The sequence below is a fragment of the Salvia splendens genome, chromosome 2 (assembly GCF_004379255.2).
Source record: "Salvia splendens isolate huo1 chromosome 2, SspV2, whole genome shotgun sequence".
NCBI classification, from domain to species: Eukaryota; Viridiplantae; Streptophyta; class Magnoliopsida; order Lamiales; family Lamiaceae; genus Salvia; species Salvia splendens.
In genome coordinates, this window is record NC_056033.1 from 3652283 (window position 1) to 3671378 (window position 19096).

The 19096-nt window shown below is 41.5% G+C and overlaps 1 protein-coding gene across 1 annotated transcript; it reads right to left on the reverse strand.

The window, feature by feature from the left end:
• Positions 1-2778: 2778 nt before the first annotated feature.
• On the reverse strand, positions 2779-15118 carry LOC121784203 (protein argonaute 10-like). The gene is made up of 23 exons (XM_042182373.1): positions 14904-15118; positions 13029-13671; positions 12524-12732; positions 12320-12397; positions 6894-6965; positions 6604-6737; positions 6394-6503; positions 6206-6312; positions 5974-6112; positions 5779-5895; positions 5451-5558; positions 5297-5368; positions 5086-5208; positions 4836-4995; positions 4637-4758; positions 4418-4555; positions 4183-4325; positions 3996-4058; positions 3828-3891; positions 3616-3751; positions 3445-3518; positions 3236-3362; positions 2779-3131 (listed from the first exon to the last, which is right to left on the reverse strand). Exons 2-23 carry the CDS (start codon positions 13515-13517, stop codon positions 2977-2979), a joined length of 2940 nt encoding a protein of 979 aa, XP_042038307.1. The 5' UTR covers positions 13518-13671; positions 14904-15118; the 3' UTR covers positions 2779-2976.
• Between the last annotated feature and the right edge of the window lie 3978 nt (positions 15119-19096).

Consider the following 19096-nt stretch of genomic DNA (forward strand, 5'->3'; position numbering starts at 1 on the left):
CATTTATTTGGCAATATTCCATAAATCTTTTTCAATCCCGAGTGAGGAACTTATACGAAATCAGAAATATGAATATTATTTCTGGATTTTTGTTTGTGGGGTTTTGTTACTATTACGTTTCTGGAATGAAACACTGATTTGATGATTTGAAGTGACATCCAGCGATTGGCGGAGCCAGAGATTTCATAATGGGGATCCAAAATTAAACTTCAAAAAAAATTACATAAATTAAATTATAAGGTTCAAAATGTAAAAGTCAAATGCAATCACATCATAACAGATAGCAATATAAACAAAAAGCTGCTTCCTTTGTAACACTATATTCCAACCAATCCTTAAATTCATCAAACCAATGTGAGACAAATTTACGTTTTCGATTTCCATCTACTGTAGGACGAAAATCATGATTACGTGGTTGACACGGACCTTTAAGTAAGTAAGCTCTGCGAACTTGTTCTATTAAATTTGGTGGATAACTCATTATATCAGGTCGTTCTCCTGGATCACTTGGAAGATTCTCTAAATCAACCTTACTTTTATCTTCATTTGATAATTCTTGAGGTTGAAGAAGTGAAGGTTCAACTGATGAAGAATCAACGGAAGAAAGTTTCTTGAAATAACGATCCATATACCTACAAAAATAGTCAACACTGATTAAGTTCAAAATATTTGATATTTTCTGTATGCAAAACTATTAACACACACATCAAATAAAGAATTGGAGTTATAAAATTCCAACTACAGAACCACCGTAGTCCGTAGCCATTGAATTGCATAAGCTATCTTCTTTCTCCCCATTTGAATTATTATTGCAGCCAAACAAAAAAACAACCTATGTAGAAAAATTAATTGAATTATATTTGAGTTTTGAATATACCTAGTTCTAGTTTACCAGATTTCAGACTTGGAACGGCAGAATGAATACGCTAAATTCAGACTTGGATTGGAACGGCAGAATGAATAATCTAAATTAAGAGGCACGATTCATATATATTTTGCTGAAACCTATCTCTAATATTATATTTATTATAAATTATAATTATTGTGAAATTACTAAAATACCCCTAAGTTTTTTAAGAATTAGTGGGGGGACCATGGGCCCCCCTGGCCCCACCCCCCCTCCGCCCCTGCATCCAGCTATATATACATTGGTGTAATTAGAGCATCCAAAACTGTGCTCTTGCCAATGAGCACGGTTGTGGGTCCGGCCCCACTTTTTTTATCTGCTTTTAGGCAAGAGCACAACACCCACATCCGTGCTCTTCCGCAAGGACGAGCACAAGGTCCCACCATTCTATTATTCAATTTAAATAAAAACATTTCCATAATATTAAAATTCATTAAAAAAATCAAAATAATATTACAAATTACAAATAAAATAAAAATTACATAATTAAAATCCTAAAAAATAAAAATTACATAATTAAAATCCTAAAAATTAAAAATTACATAATTAAACTCATAAAATTTAAAAATTACATAACCAAACCAATTGGGGTTCCAACCGTGGGACCCCGGGGTTGATCACCGTGGCCAGAAATTGTTATGTTGTAGGAGTGGAAGAAAGATTGAGAATGGAAATAAGAGAATGTAGATGTGAGAATTGTGTAGTGTGGTGTGAATTTTTGGTGGAAAAAATTGAAAAATAAATTAAAAGTGGGCAGAAAACGGATATAATTTTTTGGGAATTGGAAAAATATTTTTTTTTTATTTTTAATCGGTTTTTTTAAATTAAAAACCGATTTTTTTAAAAAAAATCAAATTGCCAACGGCTATGCCGTTGACCAATCACCGCCTGCCACGTCGCCTGCTCGCTGGCACGGACGTGCTCGATTAATCGAGCAGTGCCGTGCCAGCGGCGCTAGCGCAGCGACGGACAGCGTCTCTGTGCCGCTGGCACCGACGGACGGACGAGTTGCAGCTCGCCGTTGTGAATGCTCTTATTCATATGTTACAAATATATAGAGCCATAATTTTTTCTCAACAAATTTGTGCAAGATATCCAAAGTCTTGTGTGTATATGATTAGACAACTCAAAATTAAGATCTAAATACTTATTCAATAAATAAGTATGATTAAATATGTTAAATTGTCATTAAAAATTGAATTTTAGATCTGAATCTTGACTTGTCTCGTAGTGAGACCGGATCACATGAACATGAATTTTTGAGTCATAATAATGGCAGCTTTATCCAATAGCAGGCTGTAAATCTGCAACAAGAAATCTCTCTGCTAATAATCAATACGCTTAATCGCAAAAAAAAAAGAGTTTAATAGATCACAAAAAATAAATCTATTTGCTAATAGTAGTCAATACGACATTAGGGCATTCAATTAAAGCCAGTCCAAAAATACGCAAGTTTTAAACACTTAACTGCGAGTGTTTATTGCCATTTTCATAGCCTTGCATACTCATAAATACATAAATCTTTAATAAAATATATCTTAAATACTTAACAATAATCATATATTCATATGGAGTATATTATTTTCCATTTCTTTTCCTGAATCTACATTACAATTTTGATTGAAAAAATTTGATTTCAGAAAATGGGTTTGTGAGAATTCAGACAGTAAGAATAGTAGGGATTATAAGAAGTGTCAAATGTATATTAGATTAATAACTCTTCCACTTGATGACTGTTTAAATCTGAGGCACTTATTAGGAGACAAAACAAAATTAATAGGAGACAATTTGCATCTCTTTTGAAAAATTTGATAATTTTTTTAACATATTTGTCTCTTTTCTAGATTTTTTTGCCAAAGTAAGTCAACAAATTTTGATGAATTAAAAAGCTTCCAGAATGGTTATTATCAGCAGAAACTACTGCTAGCCATTTTTTACATCACTGATCAGTAGAGGAGGATAAAAAGCTGCAAGCATTTTTACATCAAACATTTACAAAGAAAGGCCTTAATTTGCTATGCATGCTTTAAACCCTCATCACTACTAAACCCTAGCTACTGCTGCTTCCTTCAACAATAAAACATCACTCTCTTTACATTTTCTTTGAGGGCCGGTAGGGGACGAACACCCAACTCTCCCGCCACTCGTGAGCCTTCCTGCAAGTCCGGTTCCATGTAAAATCTTGCCCGGAAAGCCGCCAAATGAGCATAATAAGCTGGAGGAACTGTCAAAAACCAATAAAACAAAGAATGACTATTTTGCACAAAAGCATCTCTTTAGAAACATATAAGTATAATATTACAAAAATCAGTTTATATCATGACTTACCGACTGATACTGAACGCGTGCACCTGGCATATGTATAACAGAGGTTGTTCGTCAACATCTGAATCCCATCTGCAGTGAAATTGTTCTCGTCCCAGAGTACATGATAATGTGCAGGCCGGCTCGTTCCCTGCAAGTTGCACGATAAAATGGACATTAGACGAAAGCCTATGGAACTTGCGGGCAAGCACTGTTTTGAAATGCACAATTACCTGAATTCCTGCATGACTACATAAGTAGAAGTCGAATTCGGTTGGATGGCAGATTTTGGAATCAACAACAGTGCCTGCATAGAAACAAGAAAGTTATACGCATATCATATTCGACGAAAACAAAATGTACAAAATCTATGATATAGGTATTCTGCACAATAATAAGTAAACCTGGTAAAATATTTCCACTTCTGTCAGTGCTGCTCTTGTCTCTATGATTGTTCGCAAACAGTCTCGTATGGTGTCGCTTTTGAACTATGATAAATGTCACTGGTGGTTGGTAATTTGGCTCCAACGATGCACACGCCTGCATATTTTTGGGTTGTTAAGGGTAAAAACAAGGAAATAGACACGAAAATAGTGTTACATTGTAGCTAACTAACCTTTCGTATAGCATCCAACTCAAACAGTAGCACTTGGTAAAATTGCCCTTCACTCACACCATCCCTGCTTACATTAAAGTTAAAAATCAGATAAATATAAAAAAGAAATATTAAAAAATGCCGAAAATAAACCAGTTGAGTCGATTAAGGTCAGAATGTACAAGTGACCTGTAAAATATAATCCTCTGTGGTTTTTGACCAGTCGCTTTCCGGAAAGAAACCAAAAGATCCCTGCAGAGAGTGAAAAGTGTGATAGTCAAGAGTCGACGAGAAGGTCATAGGCGCACAAAACGAGCAACAAACGGAACATTTAAGGAGCGAAATCAGAGGCGTGGGAGAGTGGAATAACGTGTACCTGACCATGCCTCCGCTGACTGTGCCACGAATAGGATCTTGCCAAGTCTTGTACAAATCTTGGATCAACTCTTGTCGGTGAGCTTGAGCACAAACTAATCCTGCATACTTCGTCACCTCGGGCCAATCTTGAGATGCTACAACCTACATTCCGGTGACATACTTTAGCAACTTGAAAGGATCCTAAAGTTACTACTACTATATTGAGAAACGAGGGCCTCATTTAGAAACATTACAGCTGCAATGGAAGGACTGGATTCCTCTCCATTTTCAGGATGTGTCACATCTGCTCCGAATATAATTGTCGGTATGTCACTGACAAGAGGTATTCGGCAGCTAATAGCATCCAACAGAACCGTGTTTCTACCACCCATCTGTTGAACATGATACATGTTTATAGATAGGATTTGAGACAAAATGGAAGTATTGCTGATCTTTAGGACCAGATGTCACACCTTAACATTTATTTTCAACGATACGTTTGCCAAGTATTGCTTGTTCATCTTGAAAACATGCTTTGTCAAACAGCATTGGGATATCAAACCAAGGTCAGTTTCACATATACGCTTCAGGTCACCTATCACCACAGAAATCAATGTCATATATATTTATCGGGAAGAGAAAATCAAAACGTCTCCTTTCTCAAAATCGTACCATATAGGGACCCGTTGTTGTCAGGCAGAATAGCCAACAGAAGATCCAACTCTTTTCCTTTCAACTTGTTCATACATGCATGATAAACATGTTTCAAAGCTTTCTCGACTTGATCTGGCCGAGCATTGTAGAAAGGAATAACCGGTTCTGGACTAAATTCCTAAAAGGACGTGACAGCTTTAGTCAGATTATGTATAGTAAAGACATAGATACGAGGACAGTGTTAATATCAAGGAAAAGGGTGCCCCACCATGCCGGATACTTGACACATTTGGGCCAGCTCATTACAGAATCCTCGAGCAACGCTATCTTGAACACTTCGTGAGAAATTAACGCATGCCCACCGGCTAACAGTCATGCCATTGATCATTTTCTGTGGAGATATAATATCATCATGATTAGATATAATGGAATTATATGTGACATATTGATAGTATAGTGACAAAAGCAACAAAAAGTACCTTGTTCATCATATTCCACTGGCCAACTTGTGGCAAGCAATCCTTTTCCTTTCCAGACTCGTGATATTTCAACTGAAAATAACAGGCAAGTTAACGGTTGAATCTTTTAAGCATTTTTAACGGAAAATATATGATTCCGGAGGCAGCATCTCACCCATGGGGCAGGGAGAACTCTCGCCTCCACTGTTGCCAGTTTCTCACTGATCCTAATTCCGAACTCCTTGGCATAAGGATCTTGATCGTAGCCATTGTGTTGGACAGTCTGCATTGCAAGAAATTGAGCAAATAATCATTTCATAATCATGGTCATGGTAGCTGTAAATATACAATTATTAACTACCCCAATCCTCAGAAAGAAATGTTAGAACTATGATCAATACCAAAGAGATCAGAACAAAACTCCTATTCAGATGTCTTAACTTACATATAAGATTATGCATACGATAAGTGGAGAGGCGGACAAAACAAAAGGCATCTGTTACCTGTAGTATGTCATTTTCCCGGTCCCGTGGTCTTTGGCAAGTGACCTTTAAAAGGGAGGTGATTTGTTTTTCGCTCAACCTCTTGGTATACCTTTGGCCCTCAACGATTTTACATGCCTGAAATATAGAGTATTACGCGACTACTAGGCAATAAAAGAAGGACAAAATCTTACAAACCAAGCACCAACTTCAGACCTCCATAGGCAAATAGTTTGCCTTCTTCTGGTTTCCTACTTGAAGGCAAGGCAAATGAGTATACTGAATCGTGAATCCATACATCTCTTGGAAATATTCAACAACTGACTTCATAGTTGAGTTATCATCAACTGGAAATCTGAAAGGGCGGAAAGGGCATTTTACTATAACTGCAGGAACAACTTTTAATGAGACACAAATCAACTTGAAAGAATGTTCTCCCCAAACTTACACTAGCTCTCTAGTTGGTTGAGTTGTGATGCCAGAAACTCGATATTTTCTTCGTACATCCCCTCTGTGGGTCACTTCAACTTTCACTCCTCTAAGGCCCTTCTTGACCTGAAACAAAAAGAAGGGTTTATTCGCATGAAAAAGCTAAAGAATAATCTATCGGGGACAATCAGATCAAGTGAACACTACCTTAACACGGTCTGAATCAGACAATGTCCTCGACAAGACATCTTTCCCCAACAGTTGGGCAACATATTCAATTACTGGAAGTGCCTCAATAAATGCAGCTGAAGCCATATCTATCATTCGGAAACATAGAACGTTATACGGAGAAAACAGTCAACTGCAAATACACCACTCATATATGCAACCAATCGTAAAAATTTGACATGAAAATACCTATGTTTAGTGACAGGCCCATTTGAGTAGGCCTTATGCTCTGATAAAATCCACACCATGCCTCTAAACCATCACCAAGCTTTTGTGGTCTACGAATATCAGGAGAAAAGAACGACCTTCCCACAGGGCAGAATCTATTACGTACAAAAGGATAGAAAATTTTCAGCATCCAATTCAAATTATAATATGATGCTTATCATTCAGTGACTATAAGGCCTAAAACGGTAAAACCACCATACATGACCATATCTGACAATGGTTCATTTCGACATTACATCAGTTTGTTATACCTTTTCATCGAGAGCTCTCTCAACACAATGTCAAGAATCTGAAGAGCATCTCTCGGACCATCCGCCTGTTTATGTTAGAGTTAAGGCCACCGGAGTATGCGAGCACAGGGAGTACTCAAGTCTGTCACTTTACGGGACACACTAATTGTTGACACAGATAGAATCAGCGTGTAAAGGAAATAAGAACCCGGCTTTATTGATAAACTAACTGGAATTGAAATGAATTGAGAGAACAATCCTCACCAAGGAGGCCTGCGTCTAAACGCCCAAAATACTGATTTCCCAAGATGCCTTTTTCCTCTCTCGGTTCCTCAATATTTAAAGGCTTACAAATAACTGATAATGCTAAAAAGATGCAACAATAAATCAGGAAATAAATCAGGAAATATCATCTAACTACTGCCGAGATTTTCCAGCTTTGACTCCTTCTTTTACTCAGCCGTTTGGTTGGGCCAAACTACCTCCCTGCTTCCCCGCTTGTAGACTCTCCAGCGCGTATCAATTGCCCCCGCCGTCGAAGAAGCCTTGTCCTCAAGGCGGAAATGAGGAAATTGACCTTGCATATCCGCCACATCGACCCAAGTGGCATCGTCAACCTCCTGACCGAGCCACTGAATCAGGACCTGGTCATGCGACTCCCCATCCCGAGTCACCGAACGCCGATCCAGTACCTGCTCGGGAAGCACCGGGGGATCTGTGGCCCACAGTGAAGCAGGTAAATTGTGGACGGGCACCTCTGAACCTATCGCTCGTTTAAGTAAGGAGACGTGGAAAACCGGGTGGATTCGAGAGTCTGCTGGTAGCTCCAAGCGATAGGCCGTACTGCCAATCCGCGCTCCCACCCGAAAAGGCCCGAAAAATCGAGGGGCCAGCTTCCTATTCTGCGCCGAAAAAAGAGTGGTCTGCCTGTGAGGGCGGAACTTAAGAAACACCATGTCGCCCACGGCGAACTCTACCTCCCTTCGGTGCTTGTTGGCGGAGGCGACCATCCGCTGCTGGGCCCGTTCCAAATGAGCCTTTAGTAGGACCAACATTTCGTCCCTGGAGCGAAGGCTGTCCAGGACCGCTTGGGAGCGGACTTCTCCAGGTAGGAAGTCATGGATTGTGGGAGGAGGGCGACCATACACTACCTCGAAAGGGGACATGCCGGAGGCGGAATGGGTGCTGGTGTTGTAACAATATTCAGCCCATGCCAACCACTTATTCCATTGTTTGGGCTGGTCAGAAGAGAAGCACCGCAAGTAAGTTTGAAGGGAGCGATTCAGCACCTCCGTTTGGCCATCCGTCTCCGGGTGGTAAGCCGAGCTCATTTTGAGTTGAGTGCCTGTTGCCCGAAACAGTTCGCGCCAAAACGAGCTGAGAAAAATGGGATCACGGTCAGAGACGATGGACCGGGGAATCCCATGTAGACGGACCACCTCCTTAGTAAACACCTCGGCTACCTGCTTGGCGGAGAATGGGTGGCGAAGGGCCATGAAGTGGCCATACTTAGATAAACGGTCGACCACCACGAACACACAGTCCACGCCCCCAGCCTTCGGCAGGCCTGATAAGAAATCCATACTCACATCCTCCCATATGCGCTCTGGAATGGGTAATGGCGTCAAGAGACCCGCTGGGGCCTTGGTCTCGGTTTTGCTTCGTTGACAGGTTGCGCAAGCCGCAACGAAATTTGTCACATGCTTGACCATGCCGGGCCAGTAGACGTTTGAAGCAATGCGCCTATATGTCCGGTAGGCTCCTGCGTGACCCCCACTTGGGGTGATGTGAAATTCTGCCAGCAGTTTAGGGATCCAAGAAGAGTTGGAAGGAACAACGAAACGGCCCTTGTAGAAAAGGATGCCGTGAACCAGCTCATAATGTGGTGCAGCCGGTCGCCCGGCCTCCAGCTCCGATTTGATCCTCTGGAGCGGTTCGTCTGCTGCCAATGAAGACTGCGCAGCAGACCAGTCTGCCCAAACCGGTCGAGAGAGAACCGCCAACTCCAGCTGCTCGGAGTCCCGGCGTGAGAGAGCATCAGCAGCCCGGTTGAGCCGTCCTTCCTTATACACAATTGAGAAGTCATACCCCAATAATTTGGCTGCCCAGTTTTGTTGTGCCGGAGTAGACAAGGGGTGCGCCAATAATTGCCGCAGGCTTCGTTGATCTGTGTAGACGACAAAACGTCGGCCCAAGAGATAGGGGCGCCAATGCTGGATGGCGAGTACCAATGCCATAAGTTCCTTTTCGTAGGCTGATTTAGCGAGCCAACGAGATGACAACATCTTGCTGAAGTATGCGACGGGTTGGCGGTCTTGCATTAGGACCGCGCCGAGGCCACGACCGGAAGCATCGCACTCGACGACAAATTCCTTAGAGAAATCTGGGGTGCGGAGAAGGGGGGCTGTCGTGAGAGCGTGTTTCAAGTCGTGAAAGGCTTTGTCCGCCTCGGCTGGCCAACTCCAAGTGCGTCGAAGTGGGGTCGGTTCTGCCTTCTTCAACAAGGCAGTGAGAGGGGCTGCAATTTTCCCATAATCTTTTATAAATCGGCGGTAATACCCGGTGAGGCCCAGGAATCCGCGAATCCCCTTGAGGGTGGAGGGGGTCGGCCAGCGCATAACAGCGGAGACTTTGGAGGGATCCATTCTAACCCCTGCGAAGGATACAATATGGCCGAGGTACTCCACCTCCGTTCGGCCTAACACGCACTTCTTCGGGTTAACCACCAACGAATGGGTTTGGAGAAGCTGGAAAACCTGTTCCAGATGTCGAAGATGTGCTTCCCATGAGCTACTGTATATTAATATATCGTCGAAGAAGACCAGGACGTGTCGCCGCAAAAAAGGGCGGAAGATGTCATTCATGAGGCCTTGGAACGTGGCGGGAGCATTGGTGAGGCCGAATGGCATTACCAAAAACTCATAGTGTCCCGAGTGCGTGCGAAATGCAGTTTTTGGGACATCCGAGGCTGCGACGCGGATCTGATGATAACCGGCCCGAAGATCGATCTTACTAAACCACCGCGCGCCGTGTAACTCATCGAGTAATTCCTGGATAATCGGAATCGGGTACTTATCTGGCACGGTCCGCTTATTTAATTCGCGATAATCCACACAGAACCTCCACGATCCATCTTTCTTCCGCACGAGGAGAACCGGGCTTGAGTACGGGCTTGTGCTAGGCTGGATAACGCCGGATGCTAGCATTTCAGCCACCAATTTCTCCATTTCATCTTTTTGCAGGTGGTTGTATCTGTAGGGTCTGACTGACACGGGCGACGACCCCGGTTGTAGGGTGATGCGATGATCAGATTTCCGAGCCGGAGGGAGTGACACGGGAGTGTTGACGACTGCCGGAAACCGTTCCGTCAACCTACTCAGCTGCTCTTGTTCTTTCGCTGATAAGGCTCCACTGAGCCCAAACTGGTCGGATGAAACGGTACTGATCATCGAGCGCAGAACCCAGCACGAATCGCCCACGTCGAGGGCCTGGATGTCGCGGGCCGAGCACGCCCGCCGAGTCAGGGAGGGGTCGCCCCGAAGCAACACCAATCGACCTTGCACCGAGAACTTCATAGATAGATCACTCCAGTTTGCTGTGACATCCCCCAGAGAAGCCAACCATGATACACCGAGGATGACATCGATGTTTCGCAGGGGAAACACGTAGCAAGAAACTGTAAACACCTCAGATTCCAAGGTTAGAGCGACATCGCAGCATATTCCGGTCGCCCGAACCTTAGACCCATCTCCTAGTGTGACAGAGTAAGGAATTGTCGGAGTCACCCGCAAAGCCAGCGAGGTTGCGAGGTGGTCCGAAATGAAGCAGTGGCTAGCACCACTATCCACCATAATCAGCACCTTATGATGCCCAATACATCCACAAAGCTTCATGGTTTGAGATGAATCCAAACCGTGTGAGGACATTTCTGATAGCTGCAACTCTCCTGGAACATCTTCCTCTTCCAAACCTTCGGATGGGTCGGCCTCCTCCTCGTCAAACACCAACACGTTGAGTGTCTTAGGGGGGCAACGATGCGTAGGGCCGAACTTCAGGCCACAACGAAAGCACGTGCCTGCTGCGAGATGCTTCTGGTATTCCTCCGTCGTCATGTTCCGAAACCGGCGCGATGGGTTCCGGTTAGGTACCCCGACCGATTGAGAAGAAAAAGATTGGGAGTACCCTTTGGAGACCGGCCGGCCAGGGGCAGAGACCGAACTGCCAGCCTGGTTGGAGCTTAGTGAGGGACTGGAGGCCGGCGGTTGAGACCCGGGGGTCTGATCACTGTCTAGAGCAAACTGGACCGCATCTGAATAGTTCGTGATTTTGGCTGCCCTCATTTGCAACCGAACTTCAGGACGAAGGCCAGCCAAGAAGAAACCCAGATATTGGTGGTAGGCCAAATCTGGTACCAAGGCGAGGCGCGATTCAAAAACCGCTACATAGTCCGCAAGGGTTCCGGTATGGCGGACAGCCGCGAACGCTTCATATTCATCCAGAGCACCGTTGTTTCCGAAGCGTTTCATTAGTTCTTGCACAAAATGATCCCAAGAGAGAGTAGGGGTTCGTTTGATCAAGAGCTGATACCAAGGTAGGGCTCGGCCTGCCAACGCGACCATCGCCACCTTTACTCGATTGGCAGCTGGGGTATTCGAAACCAAGAAGTATTGCTCGGCCCTGGCCAGCCATCCGACGGCCTCGGAACCGTCAAAGGGAGGCATAGTAAGTGTCGCAGCGGTCTTGTCCGTGGAATTAGAATCCACGTTGTCCGAAGATTCCTCAGCATTTGATCCCGTTTTGCCACTGGATTTCCGCAACTCAGCGACGAGCATCTCGAGTTGAGAAGCCACCTCCGCGATCCGGTCGTCCGTTTTTTGGGACCGGGCGTCCAGCACGCCCACTGACTCCCGCAGTGAATCCACACCTTTCTCCAATTCACCGGTCGCCCTCTCTAATCCGTCCAACCTGGAGTCCGTGTTTCGAGTACCAACCACCATCGTCACCGCACCAATTTGTTAGAGTTAAGGCCACCGGAGTATGCGAGCACAGGGAGTACTCAAGTCTGTCACTTTACGGGACACACTAATTGTTGACACAGATAGAATCAGCGTGTAAAGGAAATAAGAACCCGGCTTTATTGATAAACTAACTGGAATTGAAATGAATTGAGAGAACAATCCTCACCAAGGAGGCCTGCGTCTAAACGCCCAAAATACTGATTTCCCAAGATGCCTTTTTCCTCTCTCGGTTCCTCAATATTTAAAGGCTTACAAATAACTGATAATGCTAAAAAGATGCAACAATAAATCAGGAAATAAATCAGGAAATATCATCTAACTACTGCCGAGATTTTCCAGCTTTGACTCCTTCTTTTACTCAGCCGTTTGGTTGGGCCAAACTACCTCCCTGCTTCCCCGCTTGTAGACTCTCCAGCGCGTATCAGTTTACCAGCAAGGAATTGGCCCAAATGATGCAAGCTTGCCTTCGCAACAAACTTAATTACTACCTTATACACCCTTTCTCTCCTGAAATTTCCACAGAGTAAACTTAGTGTTAAAAATTGTACAGCATCAATTAATCATTATTTCTTTCAAAATTTCAATCCCGGAGACAATAGGAGTTTGATCAGTGTCAGAGAAGGAATAAATTACTTGGGACCATTGACTGTATCCTCATCATCAATAAGCTTAATCGTAAACTCCTTCCAAGCAAACGGAAGTTCACCAGCAGTATACAGACCCTTCCTTCCATCGTAGGCTGGTAATCTCATACCCAACTCAGATTCTTTGTACAGTTTCACGAGCTCAGCCATGATGGCTCTATTCACTACTTTAGAAGTCACCTCGGGGGTGATCGTTACCTGATAATAAGACAGTTAAACGACTGTGATAAGACAATTATCCCATGACCCACTGTGAAGACTCATCAATGCTATACAAGCTAAGGACAATGAGAAACACAGATTCACTCAATTATTCCTCTAAAAAAGACAAGTGGATGATTGAACAAGAGACATCCATATACATAATTAATGTCAGCTTAAGGGCCCCCAATATTTGTGTCACGCAGCTATCAAATTTATTATGAATACTGCAATGTACTACTACAGGAACAGAAACAAGATTCAAGAAATATGATTCAAAAAAAGCATCTTACATCATAGTGGTTCAAATCCTTGTCTGGCAAATCTGCAAAGAAATGGTTGGCCTTGACAATGCATTTTGTTCCGATCTGCCCAAACCCCGGCCTCAAAGGGAATGTCAGGGACTTGCTCGAGCTAGGATATCCCATGTCTGATTCACACAAGCTGCCTCCATTTCCAACAGAGACATTGGTGGACAAAGCTGGCACAATGGCTCTACCATTCTCCCTAACAATTGGTTTATCAGCTACCGTGCATGGCCGTGAGCTCGGTCGCATAAAGGCATCGCCTTGATCCGATTTTCGGCCTCCCCAGCCCCTTCTTCTTCCTCTGTTTCTTGATGGAGGTGAGGTCTGCTTGTTTTGGGATTCTTGAACAGGAGGAGGGCCTTTCCCATTTTGAGCAGTCTTTGAGCTTTTTGAAGCTGAATTCATGGAGTTTTGCAGCTGGGGTTTTATGACAAAGTGTTGCTCTGAAGTTTCCTTCATCTGCCTTATAGGCATGGTGTATGATGAAACAAACACAGAATTTGAAAACTCTCAAATAAAATAGGAAGGCAACTTTGGTGACAGCAAATAATTCCTGATTAGGATAGAGAACAGTTTCTTCCCTTGTGGTTCTTGGTTAAACCCCTTGAAAGATCAATGATTCCATGCACTGAAAAAAACCATCCAAAAACAGAGATATTTTGATGTCAGCAACAACACCCAAATTGTAAATTATACACAAGCATGGTAATGCAGGAAAAAAGAAAAGCACACGCAAGAGAGAGAGAGCATTAAAGAAGAAGATTCTTTAATGTAGGAAGACACAGGCATTTAATTTCTAAAAATTTTCTTCTTCCAATCTTAAAATCTAGAAATATGTCACATACGTTTCCATAATCAAGCCAAAAATGAGCAGAGTATATATATCCACCGTACCAAAAAGATGAAGAACGAGATAAGTTTTTTTGACTCAATGTACAGCCATAAATGAAGATGGTAAAAAAAAGTATATTTAAAGAAAACACTGACACTTACATAGTAAAGTATATAGTAGGTCCAGAATTATCACAAAGACGCAAATCGAAAAACTCTTTCTTTTTTGCAAAGATCCAAACTTTTTCAGAGAAAATAGAAGTCCCAATTCTTCCTTTTTCTTGAAATTGAGAAAAAATGGAAAAAAGAGGGATAAGAAGAGAAGAAGCCATTTTTGGATTGAGCAAGAATACATATATGTTGAGACAAAGAGAAAAACATAAACAAGAAACTCAAAAAACTCTCTTTAAATCTTTGGTTAGGAATCCAACATGAGACATAAAATCCTTAAAAAATGAAGCACATGTGAACAAATATAGGAATAAACATATACAAATCATAGGATTAGAAATGAGAAATTTAATCAAATAGTAGAAATACCCAGTAGACAAAGCCACAATTCACCTTGTCCCCTAACCAAAACCAAGAGCAGCAGCAGTGAAAACAGAAAAGGTTTGAATAAATCCAAGTTAATAAGGACACATTAGCATTGCATATATATACACACACATGCATATACATATAAGCCCAATGTGTGTGTGTGTGAAGAAGCTATGCAACCTTGGTGTCCAACACAAGCATAAATAAATGTGAGGACAGAAAATATGACTGCTCAAGAAAGAGAATAAAAACGCCTAGAAAGCTACAAAAGAGCAACACAAAACCATAGGATTAAAAGGAATAAACATTGAACAACTCACTGCGAAAATCAACATCTCAACCCCAAATTTTCACTGCTGAGTATGAAAACGACGCCTCAGTAACACGAAACACGAATAAAATTCATGCTACAACTGCCAAAAAATAGATATGGAGCTCCAAGATTCAAACTTTGAACTCAACAACCGTTCAAAAACACAAAGACTGCACCTTTATATCCTTTTTTCTTGAATCTGAGCTTTGAAGAGGAAGTGGGCTTTAATCATGAACCTAAAGTAAGATTCAAAAAAGATGGCAACTGGGAAAGGGGGTTAAAAAGAAAGTGAGGATAAGAAAGATGGGCTCTCCGATTTCAGATTGTATAAATAATGAGAGAGAGAGAGAGAGAGAGAGAGAGAGACTCAAGAGACTAATTTTTTTTTTGAAGAATGATGTTACAATGAATCTTTTATACACGCATGCAAGTGCTTTTGATGTGTTCTTTATCACGTGTAAAAGGCTTCCCTTTTGCTTTTTCTTCGAATTGCAACCATACATATATACACAAATATGTATGCAATTCCACTTTAGTGCAGCCTCGGTTTTGTACAACAATTGCCTCCCCAGCATATTCAATTCAATCTAAAAAGTAATAGATTCACCATACACATAAGGGGGTGGGAGATTGTGAATTTCAATGAGAGGCCAATGGAGGGAAGAGGGCATTACAAAACACAGAAGAAGAATAATTCGAACTTGTAGTCCTCACCACTGCAGAGATTTCAAGAACCAAGTTTTATCTTCTCTCACTAGGGAAGCTGCTGCTGTGATGCATTGTCCCAAAATCTTTTGTGTACTAAAGCAGTCAAGCTTTGGTAAGCTGTAACGGTCGGTTGAAGCTCAAAGGAAAGGTGGAGGGAATGGGGGCCACAGCCACACCTCCAGTGCGTGTCAAGTGTGTGGGATTTCGATGATTGTAATCTTTTTTCATGGATTAAATTGGGAGTGCAATAAATGTGCTGCCATGCCTTGCCTTTTTGCCTCCATCCAAACCCCTATCTAACCATAAAGCTGAATCCCAATTTCCACTCAATTTTTCATTTCTTCTCTAAATTTACATTATCACTAGTATGTTTGAATTAGACTCTTGATTTAATTGGAATCTTTAACTTTATAGTCATAGTGGAATCTGAACACTTTATTGTTTTGGAATATGTACATATCTTATTTTTTGGATATTATCCTATCATAATGTTTTACTAGTACATATCTATCACATATGATTCATGATTTATCCAATCAGCGAAAATGCAATCCAAGTAGAAAAATGACCATTATGATAAGAATCAATCGAACAGGTTAGTGTAAAATTAAGACAGGGGTATGTCAATATTGAATCCATATTAGTATAGTGGAAGTACAAATCAAAAGGATATTTAAAAAGGTGTGGTATAAAATTAGGATCCTGTGAGTTAATTGAAATCTTAATCAAATTGTAGATTCTTTATTTAATATGGCCTATATATGACTATAGAAATCTTTAAATAATTTTCGTTGGTTTACAATTCTGCTGTTGCACCACGTTATCAGGGAGCTTTCATTACTTGTATTGGTGGTCATGTGCAACATACATTTAAAGCAAAATAGATATATACTATAAAAAAAATTGGTCCGAACGCAATCGCCCAATATTTTGCTATGTGCTTCATGGTTGTAAGGCATAGGTAGGCAATGTCGCGATTGTCATAGAAATTTTATTTGTTTATTTTGGTACAACAACAAAGATGACTCACATATAAGTAGAAGACTTGTTTGATCACAGAGATGTTATGCTACATATAAAAATTAAAGATTGGTTAATCAATTATTCATTTATTTAAAATTATAGAGACAATAGACAATTTGTTTTTATATACTATAGTACATTATAGAGACAGTTGACAATTTGAACTTCTGTTTTTTATATATATATTTTTGCAATTTTACATCAATATTAACCTTTCAGAATATTGGAATAAATTAAAGAGATGAAACAAAGAATTGTTGAAAAATTAAAATAGAGAATCAAAAGAGTGAATCATTTTGGACATAAAAATGATGGGTCATGTTTGGTGGGTTGCAAACTTGCAATTGAAAAGGGCACTAAGTGTTGTGCTCATTACATTTTGGTCTCTTGTGATTGCATATTGTTTTGCTATGATTATACTTTTGAAAAACTTTATCATTCTTCTTTTTGTTCTTTTTCATACGTGAAACCATTTCTTACTCAAATTTATCCTAATAACGATTCATGAATAACAGTGTTTGAAGTGAAACATTTTAAAGATTAGAGTGTTTTAAATGTATTTCGGTTACACTACATTTTTTTTCTGTTTGTTCTATTATGAACTGTTTTTGCTGCTCGCCGATTTTTAGCTTTGAGCATTTACTTAGTTGTATTGATAAAAAGAAAACGTGTCTTTAAATTTTTTTTTAAAAAATAGTATTAATCCTAAATGATATATTTTTTATAAAAGAGATGGAGTACGTTACTTTCCCAACTAAAAAAAGTTGACCACCAATGATTAAAATTTTCATATTGAGTATGGTAAATGAGTTAAGGGTTTGCACATGCACCACGACAACGTTTTTCTTTTTCTTAAGTGAAAAAAGTTACTACTATGACTATCTTCAATCGCATTTCACATTGAACATACATATAATTGTAGGGTATGATTTTGTATGATTGAATTTGGGACCTGAATCTAGGCGTAGTCACAATATTTGTTTTATTTATGAGTCGGATTTTGTGTGTTTTTTTCAAGATTAGCTGCCCATAAAATAAAACAAATAAAATAAAATATTAATGATAATAATAGTCTAGTAGTAGATGATATTCAATGGTAGTGGACAAAAGAAAAGGATATTTGATAGTAGTGGGGCATTTTAGGAGTTGCGTTTCCCAAAATGAAGACCAAATATATAATAAAAGAAAATTGGCAACCCTAAGTAGTGCGTGGGAGGTGGGCCCCAACATGAATTGCAGCACCCAATTTCTCAAAAAATGGGTTGTTTTGTTTGGGTTTGGAGACAGATTAGATGATGTGCATAACATTATTCTATCAATAAATACTTTATCCCCCAAAATAAATGATCAGCCGTCAAATATAGTGATAGTTTTTTTTTCATTTGACCCCCAAATTTACAAGGAATTTAAAGATTATTAGAAATTGACTGGTATTAAATGTGGCAGTTTAACACCATCTTTAAAAAAAATTAAATAAAACACTTATAAGAGATATACTAACTCATTTTAAAATAACACTTAGAGCATCCATAATGGGGCGCCCTATGCTCCGCAACATCATCATTTTATCCTTCAACCCTTCCATCTGCAGTGGGACGCCCTAAAGTCCGCCCTATAGTTTTAACTACTATTTTGTTAATTAATTTTTTATGTTTTCAAATATGTCATGCAAAAAAAAGCACCACATTGATCATCCACTTGAGGTATTCGGCTTTGCCCGGGTCCTCGCACTGCATGAGGACGTGGTGCGTTTCCAACAACGTCCTCCAGTTGGCGGCGGCCACCAACTCCGCGTAGGCATGTCCCGCAGCCGAAGCCGGGGCTGGGGCGTGTGAGGATGTCGTCTTCGCTTTGCCCTTGTTCTTGGCAGCCTTGCTGCCAATGGGACGCTGGGAGGACATCGGTGTGCCGGAACTCTCATCCTTGTACATCGGGTGGTTGAGGTCCATTGGAGGTGCGCCGCTCTCGCTGCTCGTATAATCACCGGCGGCGGTGTTCTTCGCCCTCTTCGCCGCAGCCGATAGGGGCAGAATCCCTCCTTGGAACTTCTGCTTGTCTTTTAAGAAGAGCCAGAAGTTGTAATGCTTGAAATTGCCGTATAATGAAATGTACGACGCAACCGTTTTATCGCGGACATCTGTCAAACTCTCACCGCTGCCCTTCTCCCTCAAGCACTTCTCGTACTCATTGGAGAACAAATTGACATGCTTCTTCACCTGATCACAGTGCTTGCGGAGCTGTTCCCTATGATGCTTGTAGGCGGTCGGCGGCTTGGCCTCGTTGTAGCCATCATCGATGCGCTCCCAATACACGATTTGCTTTTAGTTGTTGGCAAACACCGGGTCCTCTGAAATATCAAGCCAACACCTCGTCAAGACAATGGTTTCATCCGGGTTTTAGTTCGTCCTTCCTGGGGCGAACTCTTCATTCTTCTTCGGAAGCGGCAACTTCTAGGCCCTTTGCCTGTTCCGATTTTTCTTGGTGGCAGAGCCCGAGGCAGCGGCGGCAGCGGAGGCGCGGGTGGGAGACGGCTCCATGTCTGACAGCCCATACGAATCCGTGCTGAAATCTGGATCGTATTGGGTGTTGGAGTCGAAGGGCCGATATTCATCAGGGTTTGTACCCAGCCACTGTGCGC

Coding starts and splice junctions, on each gene's coding strand:
- LOC121784203 (XM_042182373.1), bottom strand. CDS start 13,517: ATGCCTATAAGGCAGATGAAGGAAACTTCAGAGCAACACTTTGTCATA. Junction 6,738..6,893: donor AGAGAGCTCTCGATGAAAAG/GTATAACAAACT, acceptor TGTACGTAATAG/ATTCTGCCCTGTGGGAAGGT. Junction 3,752..3,827: donor AGTTGGATGCTATACGAAAG/GTTAGTTAGCTA, acceptor AAAAATATGCAG/GCGTGTGCATCGTTGGAGCC.